At 37.7% G+C, this 20,783-nt stretch overlaps 1 protein-coding gene across 1 annotated transcript; it reads right to left on the reverse strand.

Annotated features, from left to right (window-relative positions):
* Positions 1-9,043: 9,043 nt before the first annotated feature.
* Positions 9,044-20,045, reverse strand: LOC101274077 (oocyte-secreted protein 2). Its single transcript, XM_004264440.3, has 4 exons — positions 19,524-20,045; positions 13,986-14,164; positions 12,847-12,950; positions 9,044-11,123 (listed from the first exon to the last, which is right to left on the reverse strand). Exons 1-4 carry the CDS (start codon positions 19,597-19,599, stop codon positions 10,919-10,921), a joined length of 564 nt encoding a protein of 187 aa, XP_004264488.2. The 5' UTR covers positions 19,600-20,045; the 3' UTR covers positions 9,044-10,918.
* Positions 20,046-20,783: the final 738 nt, after the last annotated feature.

Consider the following 20,783-nt stretch of genomic DNA (forward strand, 5'->3'; position numbering starts at 1 on the left):
AAAGTCCAGGCTGAAAAACTATCCCTTGGGAAATAGGTATATATTTTAGATAGAATATCTAATATGCTAAAAGGTATGTAATGTGGGGAGCATTGCTCCTTCATCATCAGAGAATTACTTGGTTCTGTCTCCAGCTTCTTTCCTCACCACTCCCTAGCTCAGAGCTCAGTCCAGCCTTTTTTTCTTTCAATCCTCCCAAACTCTCAGAAGTCTTGAATCTTCATCAGTACTATTCCCATCTCCCTGAAACACATTTCCCCTCAAGCTCCACCTGAATAATTTCTGCTTTTCGTCCAGCCTGAATCTCAGCGCACAGGTCATACTTTGATAAAGGAAGACTTTTTTGATCCTGGCCAAGTCTGGATGAAGCACCCCTTTTAGACACTCTCAGAATTTTCCCTTGTCATACACTTATCAGTCTGAGCCTCAACTGACTGGATACTTAACTGTATCTCTCTGTCTTCTCAGCGTTGAAATACCAGTCTGTCATGGGGTGGGCACTCAGTTAGTACACGTCAAGTAAATAATAAATAAACTTTTGGTCCAGCCTGATGTAGTCACGTCTTATGGATGAGAATAGAAAATATGTTTGCAAGGATTGGAACCCCTCATACAGAGAAACTCCAGAGCAGTTCTGGAGGGAGAAAATCTATTCTAAGCCCTTTTTTTTTTAATTGAAGTATAGTTGATTTACAATGTTGTGTTAGTTTCATGTGAACAGCAAAGTGAGTCAGTTATATACACGTATACAACTATTTTTTTCAGATTCTTTTCCCTTATAGGTTATTACAAAATATTCAGTAGAGTTCCCTGTGCTATACAATAGGTCCTTGTTGGTTAGCTATTTATTCTAACCACATTATTTAGTCTGACTTTCTAAAATAACCATAAATATCAGGGAGAATTTTCAGCCTCCAGGTAAAATCAACTGTGTTCTACAATTTGGTCAATTTAGCTTTCTTTCTTTTTTTTTTTTTTTAAATGAGAGAAGTGTGGGTTTCCTAAGAACCCCTCAGGCAAGTTCACCCATCTGGCTTTTAGCGTGTTTCAGACATTGTTCTAAGTGTTACTCACGTTCACCAATTTACCTCTCACAATATCCATATGAAAGGGGCTACTGTTATGATCCTTTCATTTTACAGACAAGGAAGCTGAACATCAGAGGAGTTAAGTACCTTGCCCAAGGCCACACAGCCAGAAATTTGAGGAGCTAGGGATCAGAAACTGTAATCCGGCTCGAGTATCATTTCTGTCCCTCTGAGCTTGTGCAGAAATTCACTCACCAAATCCCACACCTCAGGTATATGAAGACCATACCTCATCACTAGAGCTGGCGGCCAAATTTGGGCGCAGCCATTTGGATTTAATATATCTAAGGGGGGTGTATCTGTGTATCCATGCCCACATTCTCCAAAGCAATAACTACGTAATTATGTCTAGCATTTTTTTACTATGGCATCAGAGTAACATCAAATTCTAAGGAGAAGCCATCCTCATACTAAATGTTCCAAATCTCTAGTCAACAACCAAACAAAAAAGTCTGCAGACATTCTCAGTGGCCCACGAGGTGGCACCTTTGACAGACAATAAGGAAAGGGGGCTTTCTGTGAAGAGAGAATCTCGAGGATTTATCTTGGAGGCTTCAGGCATTGGCCAAATTCTATCCTCTCAAACCCATTTGGTTGCAAGCAGGAGCCACTCAGTAAGGATCACTTATGGTGTCTTTTCTGGAAGACAGCAGCCTCTTTTGGCTCAGGCTTGATGTATCTTTGCCTTAGAGGCGTCAGTGAAAATGTTTTCTTGGTGGCCTGCAGAGCGTGCTAACCACATCTGGGTCTGCGGCCTCTCGAGTTCACTGTGCTCTCCCAAAGGTTGAGTGTCGATTAGGAAACTGGTGTCAGGAGTAACTGTCTTCTGGCTTTGAGATGTTGCTTAATACATTGTTAGGACAAGAAATACAAGCGGAAATATGGGGAGATGGGTGGGAAAGGGTTGAGGAATGGAGGTAGTTATTTGCGCGGTAAGAAGAGACAAAGTCGGATTATAAGAGTAGCGTCTGGAGGAGGGAGGGTGGTTAGGTTCATTATCGCATTCAATTCACACAGTCTTAGAAAGGCTAATTAATTCGCCAACAACATAAAGATGATGCAAATTGTAGTTTAAATGCATTTAATGATTACTACGTACGAGTCACCATTGTAAATGCTTCCCATGTATTCACTCCTTTCTTTCTCGTAATACCTAGCTCTTCTAGGTATAACCATTAACCCAATTTTATATAGAAAGTATGGCATAGAAATGTTAACCAGCTTTCCCAACATCACACGGTAAACAGTCAAGCTGCGTGCAAAACTCAGGTTCTGGGTCAGGTGAAGTGACAGTCAGGCCTGTTCCCCCAGTGGGACTTTAATTACGCCTCCTTTCGCTTTCAGAAGTGTCGCTGTTTAGAAGATAAATGGTACAGTCATCCTAAATAAATAAGGTCCTGAAATAGGTGATGGAAAAATCAGAGGAAAGAGGCAGGGAGTAAGGAAGGAGATAACAGGTGAAGATTCAAACCACAATCCTTAGAGAGGTCCCAGGCAGGACCTGAGGGGGAGGCCTAGAACTGGGGCGCAGTCCCTGATCCGCATGTCAGGTTGGGAAAGTCTATGAGAAAAAGAAGAGTGTTCACAGCAAACTAGGCGAAGTTCTAGTTCTAGAAACTGGAGCATAAGTGGAGACTTGGTCACAGGAAAGAGAAAGAAGGCCAGATGCCATAACCGAGAGCCAGCTTGGGAAGGGGGATTGTGAAGTCTGGGGCACCGAATATAAAGCGAGCAGGGGCCCAGCGACCAAGAAAACATAACGTACAGGAGCTCTGTGAACAGGGCTGGCAGCGGAGCCTGGAGCAGGGCCTCTGAAGGAACTATCTGGGAGTGAAAGAAGGGACTGAATACAGAGAAGACCAAATGGAAATCATAAAGAAATAGCTAAAACGATGGCAGGAAAACTATGACCCTCCCCGCCTCGTGTTAGCCAGAGCCATTACAAATAGAATATTGAAGAAGAAAGGAAGGGCAAAAAGTGCTGAAAGGGAAGGAAAGGAAGAAATATGAGGAAGTAAATCCCCCAAAAGCAGTTCCTTTCAACATACTTGTTTAAATCTAGAGCTGTAGAAAGAAAGAGCTTAGAAAGGAAGTTGCTTAAATAAGGCTTCAGTTATCTCATTTGTAAATTTCAGATCCTAGACCCCACCTCAGGGAACAGTATCAAGGTTAAAGACAGAATGCACGTTGAGGTCTTAGCAACTACGGTCTTCACGTGAACTCAAAATAAATAAATGAAAATGAGAAGCTTCTTCAGTTCTTTAGAGAGAGAATGATTATGAGAAAGTGCTTCCAAAAGAAGATTCGTAGGGATTTCTTCCACTTGCGTGCAATATCCCCTAATTACAAGAGGAAATGTTTTCAAGGAGGCGGGCTAGCTTTTGGTGCTGAAATATCATAATAAATAATCAAGTTCAAAATTTGAGTTGCTGATTTCCAAAAGGAAAAAATAAATCTTTATGTGAGTGGAGTCAACGTTCTAGCTGTTCATTCACAAGGGACCCATCAGACAATTTGAAAACTGATGTATTTCTCAAGACTTACTTGTCTTAATCCAGTTACTAAATAGCAATGCTTGCATTGTTGGTTTTACCCCTATACCCACGCATGCTGACATATACACATACTTACTAAAATTATGCTCTTCTAAGGTAATACCTTTATATGTCTTAATAAGTATATAAACTCTAGTTGAGAAAAAACCATCAGCCCTAGCATATTTTTTATGTCAGGTTCATTGAAATATAATTTACATGCAGTAGATTTCCTCCTTTTTCAAGTGTACAGTCCTGTGAGTTTTGACTGATGTATAAAGAAATGTAGGGCTTCCCTGGTGGTGCAGTGGTTGGGAGTGCGCCTGCCCATGCTAGGGGACACGGGTTCGTGCCCCGGTCCGGGAAGATCCCACATGCCACGGAGCAGCTGGGCCCGTGAGCCATGGCCGCTGAGCCTGCGCGTCCAGAGCCTGTGCTCCGCAATGGGAGAGGCCACAACAGTGAGGCCCGCGTACCGCAAAAAAAAAAAAAAAAGAAATGTAAACAGAACCATAATCAAGCTAAGAGCCACTACCAATTCTTGGAATGTTGAACTTTTCTTTTTTTTTTTTTTTTTTGCTTTATAATTGAACTCTAACTCCACGATGTCACTAAAACTTACTTCCGAAGAAAAAGAATTCCTACTCTCACCTGTCCCGCTCTCCACTTCTCAAGGAAAACAGGTGTTTTCGAGAAGAAAATAAATCAGCATTTAAGCATATGTATGACTTAATACTAACTCTTTGATGAGTTTTAATTATACCAAGACAGGCTTTGCCTCTAGCAAAACTGCAAGCAATGTGTTGATTACTTGTGTGATTATATTGGGTTTTGTAAGTGTTCTTGGTGTTTATTCCTTAATCACTTACATATAATGAAACAGACAATGAACATATAAACAAAGGCTGATACTTCTATGGAGAATCTGGCCAAGCTACCACCTACAAACTTACACAGAATATTTAACAACAGAGACATTCTTGCAATTTTATTCATTGTTTATTTCCATTAAGAACTGGAAATGATTTATGTGACACCTTAACCAAAATAATTATGTTGAAGCTCTGAAATCTTTGCATATTTGATTTTTAACCCTACCAGCTCTCATCATTTATTGCCCAACTCACAGGAGCCAACAAGACATTTTATATGCATTTTCTTTTCCTGGGTGATGGTGGAAGCATTAGGGGATAGGAAGGTTTCATAAAATATCTGTAGATTGAAATATTGAGCTCCTACTGCCTGGGAGGTTGTTAAGACTCATGGCTGACTTTACCTGAGTGAGAAATAAACTTGTGTCCTTTTAAGCCACTGATATTCGAGGCAGTATTATTGTAGCAGAACCTAATCAACACTGTTTGATGCAGGTGAAGAAACAGGTTTATGCTGCTTTATACAACTGGCACAATGAGACTCAAATCTGAGCTCATTTACTCCTAGATTCCAGCTGTTCCAACACAGTCAAGTTACCCTAAACTATTATTCAAGAACAGGCCAAAGACCATCATTTCCTCAACTTAAAAGAAAAAAGCACACAAGTTTCCGTGAGAAAATAAGAAAAGAAAAAAGCAGTGTGTGGAAGGGAGAGGAACAAAGGGCGTACTCATATATTTTTGAATTAATTATAAAACTGAAGACTTAATTTAAATTCTTATATAGTTTCCATATATTTGAATGAGAGTGAAAAACATTAAATTTAATTCAGTCAAAAAGTAGATCCCATAGTCATATCCCACCCCTTGCTTTCATTTTCTCAAATGCTTTTTAAGGTGGTCTTTGATTAATTATCTAGTTACCTTGACATCTCAGCTTATCATGGGCAATGTCCTAGCCTCAATCTTCTCAATTTTAGTAAAATTATTACTATCCATACAATTGCCTGAGCCAGACACCAGGGTGTCATGCTTGATCGTGATTTATTTCTTACCCTACTTTAAATCCATTTGGAAATTCTTTCTTCCATCTCCAAAGCATATAGAAAATTGGTCTACATATTTTCTATCTTCTCTACCACAAGCTCCGGCCATGATAACATCATCACTTGCCTTAATGTCAAATTAAATTCTTACAATGCCTCCTAATTACTGCTCTAATCCGTGTTCATAGGGTAATGAGTGATTTTAAAATATAAATCAAATCATGTCTCTCCCTGCTTACAATGCCTGCAATAGCTTCTCATTTCACTGAGATAAAAACTATATATTCCTTCTGGTGGCCTTAAGAGGTTCCCCGTAATGATATAAGTTTTTGTGGACATGGACATTCTCTTTCTTCTTTTGGTAAATGATTAATAAATTCGTTAAAAGATAATGCATAAAGCCCAGTCACAATTAATGGGTACTTTTAGTTTTTGTGAAGGTAAAGTTAGAAGTTGTAAAATTAAAAGTTAACAAAATTTAAGAGTAATTAATGTTTAACCACTGATGTGTTTTCCTCTTAAATAAATTATATTTATATAAATTATATTCCCTGTTGTACTCTCTGAGGAAGAGAGGGAAACTAAACTGAACTCTGATTGAACCCCATGAAACTGACATTTTTATCCATCAAAATAAGCACTTCCAAATGTTTTAAAGTAATACATACAAATAATACAGAGAAAAGAGAAATAACTGAATTCATGATATTTAAGGAAGATGGGAGAGTTTGTGAAATGAAAAATGGGGCTGGAGTTGTTCTAGCTTCTATTATTAAATGTTCACATGAATTTAAGACAAACTGCTTCCCCTTTCTAAGCCTACCTGACATTGCCTATGTAATGGAGTGGCAGGATGAGGGCTCAGGGCCACCCTGCACACTCTTCATATTTTAGCACAAGAATATTGAAGAAACTTGTTACCTCACGCCCAATCATTTCCTTTGCCTTGAGCAATCACTCACCCTACTCTATATCCTCCCAAATCTGTTGGCATAAAGTAATTTTAGTTCCAGATTCAGAAAAAAGCACTCTCTGTCCATAGCTAAACTTCTTAAGTTTTATTGAGGGCTGTGGAGCTGCTTTAATAGCAATTGTTTTCTAGAAACTAAAGTTCAGCAACTTAAAGCGATGGAGGCAGTAGAGTGGAGTGGTTAATGGCAGACAGATCTGGATCCACATCACCCAGTTTTGTCTTTTTTTTTCCAGCTTTTTTAGAGGTATAATTGACAAATACAAATTATATATATTTAAGATGTACAATGTGATGTTTTGATATACTTATCCATTGGGAAATGATTACCATGATCAAGCTAATTACATCTATCATCTCACATAGTTAACATTTTGTGTGTGTATGTGTTGAGACTATATAAGATCTATTAGCAAATTTCAAGTGTACATTATTATTTATCATAGTCACCATGCTGTACATTAGGTCTCCAGGCTTTACTTATCTTATAACTGAAAATCACACTTTGACCAACATCTCTCCATTTCTTCCACTCCGCCCCCCAACCCTGACCACCACCCTTCTACTCTGTTTCCATGAGTTCAACTATTTTAGAGTCCACATCTAAGTGAGATCATGCAGCACTTTTCTGACTCTGTCTGGCTTTCTTCACTTAGCATATTATGCTTCAGGTTCATCCATGTTGTCACAGATGGCAGGATTTCCTTCTTTTTATGGCTGAATAATATTCCACTTTCTAAAGATGTAGATATATAGATATATCACATCTTTATCCATTCATCCACTGATGGACAGTTAGGTTGTTTCCATATCTTGACTCTTGTGAATAATGCTGCAATAAACTTGGAAGTGCAGATATGTCTTTGATATCCTGTTTTCATTTCCTTTGGTTATATATCTGGAAGTGGGATTGTTGGCTCATATGGTAATTCTATTTTTAATTATTTGAGGAACATTCATACTGTTTTCCATAGTGGCTGAAGCAATTTACATTCCTTCCAATATTGTACTACGGTTCCCTTTTCTCCACAGCCTACTCAACACTTGTCTTCTTGAGGATAGCCATTCTAACAGGTGTAAGGTGATAGCTCATTATGATTTTGATTTGCATTTCCCTGATTAGTGATGTTGAACACCTTTTCATGAACCTGTTGGCCATTTGTATGTCTTCTTTGGAGAAAAGTCTGTTCAGATTCTTTGCCCATTTTTATATCTGGTTATTTGGGGTTTTTTGCCATTGAGTTGCAGGAGTTCCTTAGATCTTTTGGATGTTAATCCCTTATCAGATGTATGGTTTTTGCAAATACAGTCTCGCATTCTGTAGTTTGCCTTTTCATCTTGTGGTTTCCTTTACTGTGCAGAAGCTTTTTAGTTTGATGTAGTCTCACTTGTTTACTTTTACTTTTGTTGCCTGTACATACAGTGCTGTAAGCAAAAAATCGTTGCCAAAACCAATGTCGTGGGGCTTTCTGCCTGTTTTCTTCTAGAGTTTTAAAGTTTCAGGTCTTCTGTTTAAGTCTTTAATCCATTTGGAGTTGATTTTTGTATATAGTGTAAGGTAAGAATCCAATTTCTTTCTTTTTTTTTTTTGTATGTGGGAATCCAGTTTTCCCAACATCATTTACTGAAGAGACAATTCTTTCCCCATTGTATATTTTAGGCATCTTTATTTTTTTATTTTTATTTTTTTTTAGTAATTTATTTTTGGCTGTGTTGGGTCTTCGTTTCTGTGCAAGGGCTTTCTCTAGTTGTGGCAAGTGGGGGCCACTCTTCATCGCGGTGCGCGGGCCTCTGACTATCGCGGCCTCTCTGGTTGCGGAGCACAGGCTCCAGACGCGCAGGCTCAGTAGTTGTGGCTCACGGGCCTAGTTGCTCTGCGGCACATGGGATCCTCCCAGATCAGGGCTCGAACCCGTGTCCCCTGCATTAGCAGGCAGATTCTCAACCACTGAGCCACCAGGGAAGCCCCTTGGCATCTTTATTGAATATTAGTTAAAGGTATATATGTGGGTTTATACCTGGACTCTCTATTCTGTTCCATTGTTCTTTGTATCCATTTTTATTCTAGTACCATAATGTGTTGATTACCTTAGCTTTGTAATAAAATTTGAAATCAGGACGTGTGATGCCTCCAGCTTTGTTTTTCTTTCTCAAGATTAGCTTAGGCTCTGCAGTCTTTTGTTGTTCCATACAAATTTTGGATTTTTTTTAGGATTGTTTTTTCTTCTTTCTGTGAAAAATACCATTGGGATTTTGATAGGGATTGCATTGAATCTATAGATCACTTTAGGGGTAGGGACATTTTGACAATTCCAATACATGAACATGAGATATTGTTTCATTTATTTGTATCTTCTTCAATTTCTTTCATCCATGTCCTATACTTTTCAGTATACAGATCTTTTCCCTCCTTGGTTAAATTTATTCCTAAGTATTTTATTTATTTTGCTACTATTGTAAATGCAATTTTCTTAATTTCTTTTTCAGATAGTTCATTTTTAGTGTACAGAAACAACTAGTTTTTGTGTGTTGATTTTGTATTCTGCAACTCTACTGAATTTGTTATTAGTTCTAACAGTTCTTTGATGGAATCTTTAGGGTTTTACATATGTTACATCATGTCATCTGCAAACAGAGACAATTTTACTTCTTCCTTTCTGATGGATGCCTTTTGTTTTTCTTGCCTAATTACTCCGGCTAGGACTCTCAGTATTATATTGGACAGAAGTGGTTAGATCTGACAAAATTCAACAATCTTTCAAGATAAAAACTCAACAATTAGGTATAGAAGGAATGCACCTTCACACAAGCGACAAGCCCACAGTGAACATCATAGACAACGGTTGAAAAGCTGAAAGCTTTCTCTCTAAGATTAGGAACAGATCACCAATAGAGGCCAGTTGTGTGTTGCAGGCAAATTATTTAATCTATGTTTGTTTTCTTATCTGTGAAATTGGAATAGTAATACATAAGTCTTTGGGTTATTAGGATTAAGTAAATTGTTGCAACATGCTTGAAACATTGCCTGACACACATTAAGCCTTACAAAACGATTACCTCTTCGTTGTATATACATATATACCAAAGACAGATGCCCATTATGACAATTTAAATTCATGTAGACAACTTTAAGAAGCATTTTATTGGCAATAAGATAGCAGCACTTTAAATTTTAAAAAAACTAAAAAAAAAATATGTTGGCAAAATTTATTTCCAAAAGGACATAGCATCCAAAATGTACATTCGATAAGCAAGTGACACACAGGGAACTTTACTCAATACTCTGTAATGACCTATATGGGAAAAGAATCTAAAAAAGAGTGGATATATGTATATGTATAACTGATTCACTTTGCTGTACAGCAGAAAGTAACAAAACATTGTAAATCAACTCTACTCCAATAAAAAGTAAATAAAAATTAAAAAATAAAAAAAATTAAAAGTTTTTATTGAATAACAAATGGCACACTTCAATTTTCATAATTGTTGTAAGAACTTTCCCCCAAATCAGGGTGCTCTTTGGTGTATTACATGGGTAGACTCCCCCCTTTAGGGAAAAGAGGATAGCATAATAGCTGGTGATAAGTGACCATCCAGTAGATTGCTCTAAAGTGACAGGATGATTCCATGTCGACCTCTTCAGTTAATTATTTCAAGTGTGAAAGAATCACATCAGAGATAAAGGAAACCCTGACCTCTAATTCCAGTTAAGGAAGTGGTTACTTAGGTTCTAGACTATAAATCTGATTTCCTTTTTTTTTTCCGTACGCGGGCGTCTCACTGCTGCGGCCTCTCCCGTTGCGGAGCACAGGCTCCGGACGCGCAGGCTCAGCGGCCATGGCTCACGGGCCCAGCCGCTCCGCGGCACGTGGGATCCTCCCGGACCGGGGCACGAACCCGCGTCCCCTGCATCAGCAGGCGGACTCTCAACCACTGCGCCACCAGGGAAGCCCCTAATTTCCTTCTTTAATAATCAAATATGAAGTATATTCAATTACTTTTAAGACTCAACTTTACTAATTAATTAGGAAAACCCACACAAGTTAAACTATCTTCATTATAAAAGGACTTTGGCTTTCCTGGGAGTTAGTATGTTAAATTTTAGTCTCTAGCACATTTACATACCTATCTCTATTTTTCTATTCTTCAAAAAACTGTATTTAGAAAATATTTATTGGAGGTTTGTATCAATTAAATCCTGTTGTCATTGAAGACCTATTTCTGAATCTACTCTGTAGAACTAAAAATAAAATTTAATGGGTAATAGGATTATCTGATAGTCAACATTAAATTAATAAGACATATCCCTAATAAATAAAAGTATCTAAAAATTCACCTTCACTGAATCAGGACCTTCACTGAATTAGGGGTTTTAGGGATCAGATACCTAAAGAAAGGTTTATAGCAATTATTTTTGTATAAAACCATTGTTTTTCCAACAAAATTCATGAGCCCAATTTCCAAGTTTCAATTTCTCTGTAAATATGGAGTCAGTTTGACTAGAATTTAATAATCCTAACTCTTCTGCTGTTGTCTCAAAATCAGGAATAAAGGGACTGGGATCCAATTTTATTTCATTATCTGTAGAAACTGGTGTAAGCCACACTGATTTCCTGAAGAGAAGAGAAACAAAAAGCAGATAGGGTTGGCATGCTTGTTACCAGGTCTTTCTGAATCTAAATTTGGGGCCAAGCTATTTTATTTTTTACCACTGTTAAACATCATGATCATTTTCAATATGGTTATTTAGGGGTACCTGCACCCTCTGGATAATAGATGATTTGTAATACTTGTCTTAGTAGAGTACCAAAGCACCCAGTAAAACAGACTTAGACAAATGGATCCTAAGAACAGTAAAAGTTGTCAAAAGCTTAATTACTGGTGACAGAGGTGTGTTGTGTGTGTGTGTTTGTGTGTGTGTGTGTGTGTACAGCAGTAAAGCTCATGGACCAAAAACTTAATCATATACCTTTGTTGGCCTAGTCTTCATTTTTAAGAAAGATAGCTGCAAATAATATAATAATATTACAATCAAAATAGAAATGCCTTAGTTATCACTCTTAATCTGGTAGCCTATGGAGAAGCAATAGCCCCAGGGGATTAGGTTAGAACTTTTTACATTACTCTAAGCACTGGCCAGTATATAGGAATGAAAGTGTATGTGTGAGTGAGTATGTGTGTGTGTGTGTGTGTGTGTGTGTGTGTGTGTGTGTGTGTATGTGTCTCTGTGTGTATCTCTGTGTGTGTGTATGTGAGTATGTGTGTGTGTATGTGTGTGTGTGTGTACACAGAATCAACTGTTAATTTCTATTTAGGGGTCAGCTACTCCCCAGAATATCACTGAGTCTCTCAGCCTTGGTCTTTCCTTAAAATAAGTTGAAGGGAAGGTCAAGAGTATTCAACAATGTGGTTGTACTTGATGCCACTGAATTATTCCCTTAAAAATGGTAAATTTTCTCTTATGTATATTTTACAACAATTAAAAATACCAATTCTCCCTCACCCCCCAAAAAGGGACTCTGATGATGTTAAAAGATACTGCACATTGGCTCTGAGCTCAAAATTCTTTTTTCATGTCAGCTATTTCCATATATTAAACAGGGATAAAATTTTTCCTTGTGGTTTTCAGGTGGTTTCTAAGATTTTTCACTCCGATTTATAACACTCAGGGTAAATATTTCAGTGTCATGGTAGAAGTGTATCAGGATATACTATTCCACTTGGTGTCACAGTTCATGTGGAGTCCTTTTGGGATTCAGCTTCTCGGTTCCACAGAACTGCAAACAAACTGCATTTAATGATAGGCTGATAAGCCTGTCCTTTCCTGTATGTCCATGAATTAGTATTAAAATGAAGCCTTTCCTTTCCTGTATGTCCATGAGTTAGTATTAAAATGAAGCCTTTCCTTTCCTGTATGTCCATGAGTTAGTATTAAAATGAAGAATTGGTTTTCTCTTAACTTTTTAGTCATTTACTCTAACATGGAATTGAACCATAAAATATATTAGAAAAAGAGTATTACGAAGGAGAAAACACTGAAAGGTAATATCATGTTTGATTCTTCCACTTACTAAGGTGACTGAGGATTTGCTTTAAAGTTCAGTTACTGTAAAATAACCTAGTGACACAAGATTATATAATGTTTTTATTCTAAAATGAATATTTTAAAATTAAAAAGTACTCAACATATTTTTAAATGCTAATTTGGTGTTCATTTGGACTTATGCTTATGAGCGAGTCATGTTATAGTCTCTAACATCTACACTTCTGTAGAAGCACATGGTAAGTAAAGGTGAAACTAACATATTCAGAAGGAGTATGGTCTATTGGACTCACCTAGAGGCAGAACATTCCACAGGGATTTTCTGATGGTCACAATGTATATTCCTAGGGTTAAAGTACACCTCTGTTTGAAAAAGGAGAGTATCCTCTGAAACAACCTAGGAGAGCACAAAGGTTAAGTAGAAGATATTTCTAGTAACAAAGGGGGCATGTACACATTTGAATAGGAAGTAGAAAACATTCAAGGTCTCAGAAATGGCTACTGTCACTTTCAGGTACATACAAAGATCTGACAACCCACTGGGACAGAAGAGGAGTGTTATCTGTAAGAGTGAACTTAAAGTACCTGGAAAAAAATCTTAGCAGTACATAGGAGCAAACTGAAACTGTCACTCAGAGCTATGTTTATCATGCGTTAACAAAAGGTTTTCAGTAGTTCTTCTGAGAAAGATCATTTGGAGATCAAATAACAGAGTGGTTTAAAACATAAGCTTTGGAGGGGAATCCTCCTGTTTGGGCATCTAAACTACCACCAACTGGCTGTGCATCCCTGGGCAAATTATTAAAGCACCTTCTGAAGTTCTAGCTCCCTCATTTCTAAAATAAAGACAACATCTAATTCATAGGTGACAGTTTTAAATAGGCATTGACCCCAAATACTTTTATAGTATAAATATAAATTGTTTAAATTTGGGGATCTATGAAAAGATAACACCCCAAGATAACAACACAGTTTTAAGATTTGTGCCTGGCAAAATAACTGACAGAGATTTTATTCCAGTAAAAATCTAGTCCCCACAGAGGCACACATCCTGAAAGATGTGTTGAATATATAATACCTTCCCAGAATTGGTGACCTCTCACATTAGGAACATTGAATGGAATTTAAAACTATCTCCTGAGCTTTAGTGAAATACGACAGAAGCCTAAAGACAACTTAAAATCAGTTCACTAACGAGTCTGGAAATCTGTGCTTTAAGTCTTATGCACAAAGAGGGCTCAATATTCAGTGACCGAGTATGGAACTGTATTGTCGTCTATCCATAAATTACTCTAACTAGAAGCAAAATTTGTTCTTAAACAACAAAAAACACCAGGACAATAATTTTAGCACCAGGCATAAAATTGGGAAAAAATATCTAGGTTTGTTTTTCGGTTTTGTTTTTTTTTTAACAGATAATCATTATTCTTACCTTTGTCCTGATCCCACAGTCATGCACAGGGTATATAAAGTCATAGGCATATGTTTGTATCCGAGTCACAGGGCAGCCCGATCCCAGATATAATTCATCAGCAAATATATACAAATTGCTGCTGTTTGCACATGGGCTTACAGAGACCATCAGCCAGTCCATAGAACAACTTATTTTCACTGCAGAAAGAATCATGAGAAAAGGTCAGATGTGTATTTATCTTAAGCGGGAGCTCAAAGAACATCCAGCTACACCCTTTGTGATAAAAGATGTTCCTTTCTCTGGCAAAGGTTATCACAGCTTAAAGAACAGCATATGGGGGTTTTCATATTACCACTACTTTCCAAAATATCTGCATAATTATAGCCTCAAATAAGTAAATTTCAGTTCTTTCACAGGGAAAAAATTCAATACACAAGAACATCATTATCTTTTAGCCCCCTGCCTCCTCTTAAAGAAATTAGATTCCAAAGAGCGTGATATAGTTAGGACTACACAGAAGGGACAGAAGTAAATTGCAGTACATTAGAAGAGTGATGTATTCTCTGTAATACTTTTCAAAGAGGGAAAAGGAGGAAAGTTGGTATGGTAGAATTCATATCTAGAGCAACCAGAACCAGAAACAATCATAGCCACAAGAGGAAATAGTCTGAAGAGAGAAAATCTACTGTCTGGGATGGAAGTTTTATGAAAATTTTAACGTAAAACCCATTCTGTCCTTTACACTGAGCATCTTCAGTAAGTCATAATAGTCACTATTTCTAATTGAGTCATTTTCCCTTTGGAAATGAAGTGTACTGGATTCTGACTTAGTGTGCTAGACAGTCATTAACCAGAGGTTCTCAGGGGATGACCAGAGTTAAATTTCATAGGTCCTTCTGTTGTTCAGAAGGAAAGTAAAGATTTATTAGCTTTAGTATTTAAAGATGCATGATAAGTAGTCGGGGGGGGGGGGGGTTGTGGAACCTAATAAACTAGATGGTAAAACTTCCAAATTGGAGAAGAACAAAATAGAATGAAGGACAAAAATAAGCAAATTTCAAACAACATAGAAGGAGGCAAAAAAGGAAAAGGTAAAAAGACAAAAAAACAAATCAAAAAAGACAAAAGCAGTAAGATGGTTGCAATAAATTACAAAGTATAGGACTCCCCTGGTGGTGCAGTCTTTAAGAATCCGCCTGCCAATGCAGGGGACACGGGTTCAAGCCCTGGTCTGGGAGGATCCTACATGCAGCGGAGCAATTAAGCCCGTGTGCCACAACTACTGAGCCTGCGCTCGAGAGCCAGCGAACCACAGCTACTGGAGCCCGCGTGCCTAGAGCCCGTGCTCCACAGCAAGAGAAGCCCCAGCAATGAGAAGTCCGTGCACCACAGCAAAAAGTAGCCCCCGCTCGCCGCAGCTAGAGGGGGCCCGTGCACAGCAATGAAGACCCAACGCAGCCAAAAATAAATAAAATCTAAATAAATAAATTACAAGTATACTAGCAATAATAATGTAAATGAACAAATGTTCAAATGTAAATGAAACATATTGTTAAAAAAAATGAACAAAATACTCCAGGCCAAATCACCAACAGAAGAATGATGAAATAAATTGAAATGCATTTATATAATCAAATTCCATACAACGTGGAAAATAAATTATAGTTATACCTATAGACATATAAATCTAAAAATTATGAGAAAGAAGTCACAATATACACCTTATATATCTATTGACACAAATGAGAAATAAACACTTTTCAAAAGCTTTTTTTCCAAGCAAACAGACTATTCTTAGATATCCAGTATATATCCTACATTTATTAAGGTATTAGAATCATAACCCAAAACATGATTCTTGACCTCATCTGATACAGCCTCCTCGTGTTTTACAAAAGCTAGAGTAACAGGGTTTAAAGCTTATCTTATTTTGACATTAATATAAGCAACGGTAATACAACCTATCATCAAAGCTAGAATACATACTTTGAACGTGGATTTTATTTCTTAATTTTCTTTATATTCCCAGTGAAACAGAACACAGATACATATATATATTTGAATCACAGCCCTTGCCGATGGTAGTACCCGCACGCAGGACTTCTAGATGAACAGAAATTGCAGAATTTCTACTTTAAGAAAGGAAGGACAGGAGAGTGACAGCCTGGCTGGTAATCTCCCCTTTAGGAAGACAGAGTTCTTGCTGCTGGCCGGACGGGGTTTGAATTCTGCAGACACACCTTTATTAGCTTAAAAGAAACTGGTAGACTGCAATACAATATATTCATGAGTCAGTGGAGGCCACCAAAAGCAAAGATTTACAGTCAGCTTGAATATAAGTTCTGCCAATTAGACTGATTGTATTTGGAGCCTCAGATCAAGATGTAAACCGGGCTGAAATGGTTAAGTTCACTCCAGGGGGCAATTCTACCGGGTAACTGGAACTTAAGCTACAATGGGTTGGGTTGACATTTAAGACAAATTTCCTAGACTCTCATTGGTCTCCTTAGTTACTACATATGTTCTGAATATAGCCACAACCAAAGCATTTGCACATCAATTCTCTTTGGAACCTAACAAAACCCAGAAAGTAAACAAAGGTAGTATCCTCTTGTTCCACAAATAAGTAGTTCAGTCACTGCCGAAGTCTGATCAATGCCTCCAGTCCCCCACCAGCATGTCTTTAAAGGCAGAAGGAAAAAATGAAACAGCAAAGCAGCAATAGGAGTTTGACTCAGGTACGATGATAACTAGTTATTATCTCCTACAGGAAGAATATAAGGTGAGGAGTAAATCGGTAAGGGGTTCCAAGTCTAAAGCCTTACTTAACAGCTGCATTTACAGGATATCTGGTGAATGAGTATGTGGTCAGAAAAATTATTAGGAGGCAAGATTTTCTTCCTAATGCAATTTAGATAACTTGTCACTGATGCCAGTCTTGATAGTACATTATGTGCCAAACATTATAATTGGAGTTTATATCTCATCTAAAAATTAATTATTGGTACATGTGCTCTAAGACACAAATCATAATAATTGACTTTGACCGTATACTCTTCACAGATTTACTTAGTAAACTCTTCCTCTATGGTAACTATAGAAATGCTAAGATAATTTTTCCACAGCAAGAACTCATTAAATTCTTTCCCTATAGATGAATCTTAGTTTAGGAATTGACAACAGGTGGTCATTGGAAGAAATAAACAAGTGTCTTTTAAAATGACCATCTGATATATGTAGCTGAAAGAAACAAAGACACGAATATGAAAAGCTACGTGCACCTCAATGTTCACGGTAGCATTATTTACAATTGCCAGAATAAGGAAGCAACCTAAGCATCCATCAGCAGATGAATGGATACAGAAGATGTGGGGTATATATATATATATATATATACACACAGTAGAACACCACTCAGCCAGAAAAAAGAATGAAATCTTGCCATTTGCAGCAACATGGATGGACTTGGAGGGCACTATGCTAAGTGAGATAAGTCAGACAGAGAAAGACAAATACTGCATGATATCACTTATGTGGAAGCCAAAAAATACAATGGACTATAGTGAGTATAACAAAAAAGAAACAGACCCACAGATATAGAGAACAAGTTAGTGATTACTGGTGGGGAGGGGGGCATATAGGGGTGAGCAAGTGGAAGGTACAAACTATTGGGTGTAAGATAGGCTACAAGGATGTATTGTACAATATGGGGAATACAGCCAACATTTTGTAATAACTATAAATGGAGTATAACCTTTTAAAATTATAAAAAAATAAAACTTTTAAAAATAACCATCTGCCATCAGTAGTTTAGTATCTCAAACTTCTCACAAATAAGCCTAACGTGACTGTAAGTCAGCTGGTCATGTGTCAGATAGTCATTTACTGTCTTCTTTTCTATGTGACAGTGCTCATGTACATATCCATTGCAAAGTAGTAAAGTAAGATCACACAGCGAAAATAGCTAGTCATTCAAATCTTGACGAGGAAAGTTCCCAAACCAGTCACAGAGACCTAGTAGGCCTTGGAGGACATCCAGGATTCTCTTAAACACTTTGGAAAATCTGAATCCTCCCAGCACGAAGAAATAGTTCTACGATTAATGAGCGAGATACCTCCAGCACATTTGAGCCTGGAAGTTCTTGGTTTTTAAGGATAAATCATCAAGAAAGAAAGAAAATACAGGGAGATGTTTAAGAAAAAAGTAGGCTTTGGAGAAGGCAGGTGTTCTACATCAGTGATTGTAACCTCCAGATCACCTCTCTCCACGTGTTCAAAATATTGTTCTAACATCAGCTAGATAAGATTACCAGGGAAATCCTTCCTAAATGAATAAAGGTTCCAACAACTGGATTAAGATAGATTCAAAAGGGTAAGTGGATATGGACATACAGGAAGCCCATGCTTCTGGCTTCACTACTTTTTGTTCATACTAGTTTTAGGGTCAAGTTTCAGTTTGACATTCTGAGCTTGTGTCTCAAGTAGCTGAGAAATTGTTTGAGAAAAAGCCTGAGGAACATGCACAGCTGTGCGTACACTAACTGCGGTAGAACCTTCCTTACACCCAAGCATCATGTACCATAGCCAGGCCTGAACACCCTACTCCCCCCTCCCAGATAACTGGAATTCTTCTCCGACTCACAGGTCACTGCCCTTTCTCCACATGTATGGAATTAAATGATTGAAATCACTGAAATGCCAATAATTAACTGCCGCAGGGTGAGCTGCAGTAACCTAGGCATTCTGAAAGATTCATCTTAGGTAAAATGGAAAGATCAGAAACTAAATGTGGTTCTTGTTCAGAAAGGGCTTATAGGCCAAATGGGTAAGAAATTCACATATCATTTCCCCAAAAAAGACCCCACTTCAAGCAGAAGGAAACAGGAACGTCAAGTGACTTTTAAAAAAACTTAGAGAACACAAAAAGTAATATTGAAATGCTGCCTTAGACTAGTTGAAATTTAGTCTGGGCTTGAAGCTGGGAAGCATCTGGATAACACAAAAAAAGTGGAGAATACTCCAGGTATCATAGAAAAGATATTGAATCAATTTATAGACAGACCAGACACTGATTTAGCTTTATCTTATTGGCTTTGCAGAACTGCTGATGAATTTAACATGAGTGAAGGCCAGATAGAATTTTAAAAAGAACAAAAGAGCAGTATCATCATCAAGGGGAAATACGAAGGGCCTGGAAGGAGGAAGGTCAGTAAAGATACAATCAAATATCTTACAATACCACCAAGTACTGGTAATTGGCAGTGAGTTCAAAAGGGCAGCCTAAGACAGAGAGCCGAGGACTATTTCTGAAGAATCTCTACAAATGAGGATTCAGATAGAAGATCATAACATAGAAGAAAGAAACATCTCAGACATTTAGGCAGAAAGTTAAAATGTGTCCTCGATATAAAGACTCAAGTCCAGTTGGCCTGAAAGTCCTTCTTTTCTAGCAAATGGTAAGATCAGATCTCTATAGGGGGTAGAGCACCTGCTTGGAAGGATGAATAGCAGTCATTCTGAGGAACCCTGCAAGGAAGCATTCTCTAATTCATTTACCGTTGATGTTCTCAGCGCAAGGCCAAATCAAGGCAGCAAGGAGAATCAAGATTTCTGAAGCCATAGAGACCTCCATGTGAGCACACCCCCAGCCCAGGACTCCTTGGGACACAGGAAGCGGTTACAGCTTAAGTGATTTTATAATGGCATCCCATGCTCAGCTGCCTTCATTTTGCTACTTAGTTAGATCCCCCACGGGGTGGTTTCCACAGTGTCAACCAGCTAAAACCTGAGGCTCTCCTGATTACCCCAACCCCGATGCTCAAAGAGGCCCATCAGGTGAAAAGTGCTAATTGATGACTGTGTGTGCCTGAGGCCTGTTAAAATCATCTGAGAAGCTGGCAAGGCACACACTTCCAAAAACACTAAAGCATAGAAAACTCTTTTCACTAGGTAATTTTCAGGTGTCATCTAATATGCTGAATAACCTAAATCGTACATATTTGAAATCAAAAGACTATTATTTCTTAATTTCTACGGGTTTGGCTGTGGAAGAATCAGCAGCAGAGATGATAAAGTGACTTGAATCCCTGAGACAGAGACCTAAAGAAAAACCATCTTTCTTGACCTCAAGAAAATCCACAAATTCATCTCTGTTAATTCTTCCATAAATTGTTCTAGTTACTCTAGTCGGGTCAAGCCTTGAAATTATTTGCTTATAACACAAGATATACACACACACAATATCATAAGGGTAAATATATATATATATATTTGTCCTCATGTCTTATATACATATGTATATATAATTTTATATATAATCAACATAAATTCATTTTAATAGTTGGAATAAAAGTTCCAGCTAAAGGTTTTTCTTGTTTTTGCTAAAATGTCAATCGTGACATTTTTAGTTTTAAAGTGAACTTGGAAATCAAGTCTCACAGTAAATAAACTTCAAAGAATCAGAGTCGAAGGCCTATCGTTGTTTTTAGTGACATCTGAATGATATTTTCAATGTTACAATCTGCTTTGAAATAAGCACGTGCACAGGGCTTCTTCCCTACATGTCACAAAAAGGACTTTCGTTTCCAACATCACGTCCTCTAACGGAGAGTGAAACCCCAGAGCGGGGACTCACACAGTTCCTGCATCTGGAAGGCCTGGAGAACCCAGTCACCAACTACAAAGACAAAAGAGAGCTGAAGAAAGACAAAGATAAGTCCACATTATTATTTTGTCTTTCATTTTCTTTTTTTAAAAAACTTTCTCCTGATGCTATTAACATTTCTTTCATCTAAAATTCATAAACTTTACATTTAA

The sequence above is a fragment of the Orcinus orca genome, chromosome 8, assembly GCF_937001465.1.
Source record: "Orcinus orca chromosome 8, mOrcOrc1.1, whole genome shotgun sequence".
Classification (NCBI taxonomy): domain Eukaryota; kingdom Metazoa; phylum Chordata; class Mammalia; order Artiodactyla; family Delphinidae; genus Orcinus; species Orcinus orca.

Excerpts from the sequence above, each read along its gene's own strand:
- LOC101274077 (XM_004264440.3), bottom strand. The coding sequence starts at position 19,599 with ATGGAGGTCTCTATGGCTTCAGAAATCTTGATTCTCCTTGCTGCCTTG. Across the intron at positions 14,165-19,523 it reads TTGCGCTGAGAACATCAACG|TGAAAATAAGTTGTTCTATG; the intron begins GTAAATGAATTA and ends TTCTTTCTGCAG. Across the intron at positions 12,951-13,985 it reads ACTGTGGGATCAGGACAAAG|GTTGTTTCAGAGGATACTCT; the intron begins GTAAGAATAATG and ends GTGCTCTCCTAG.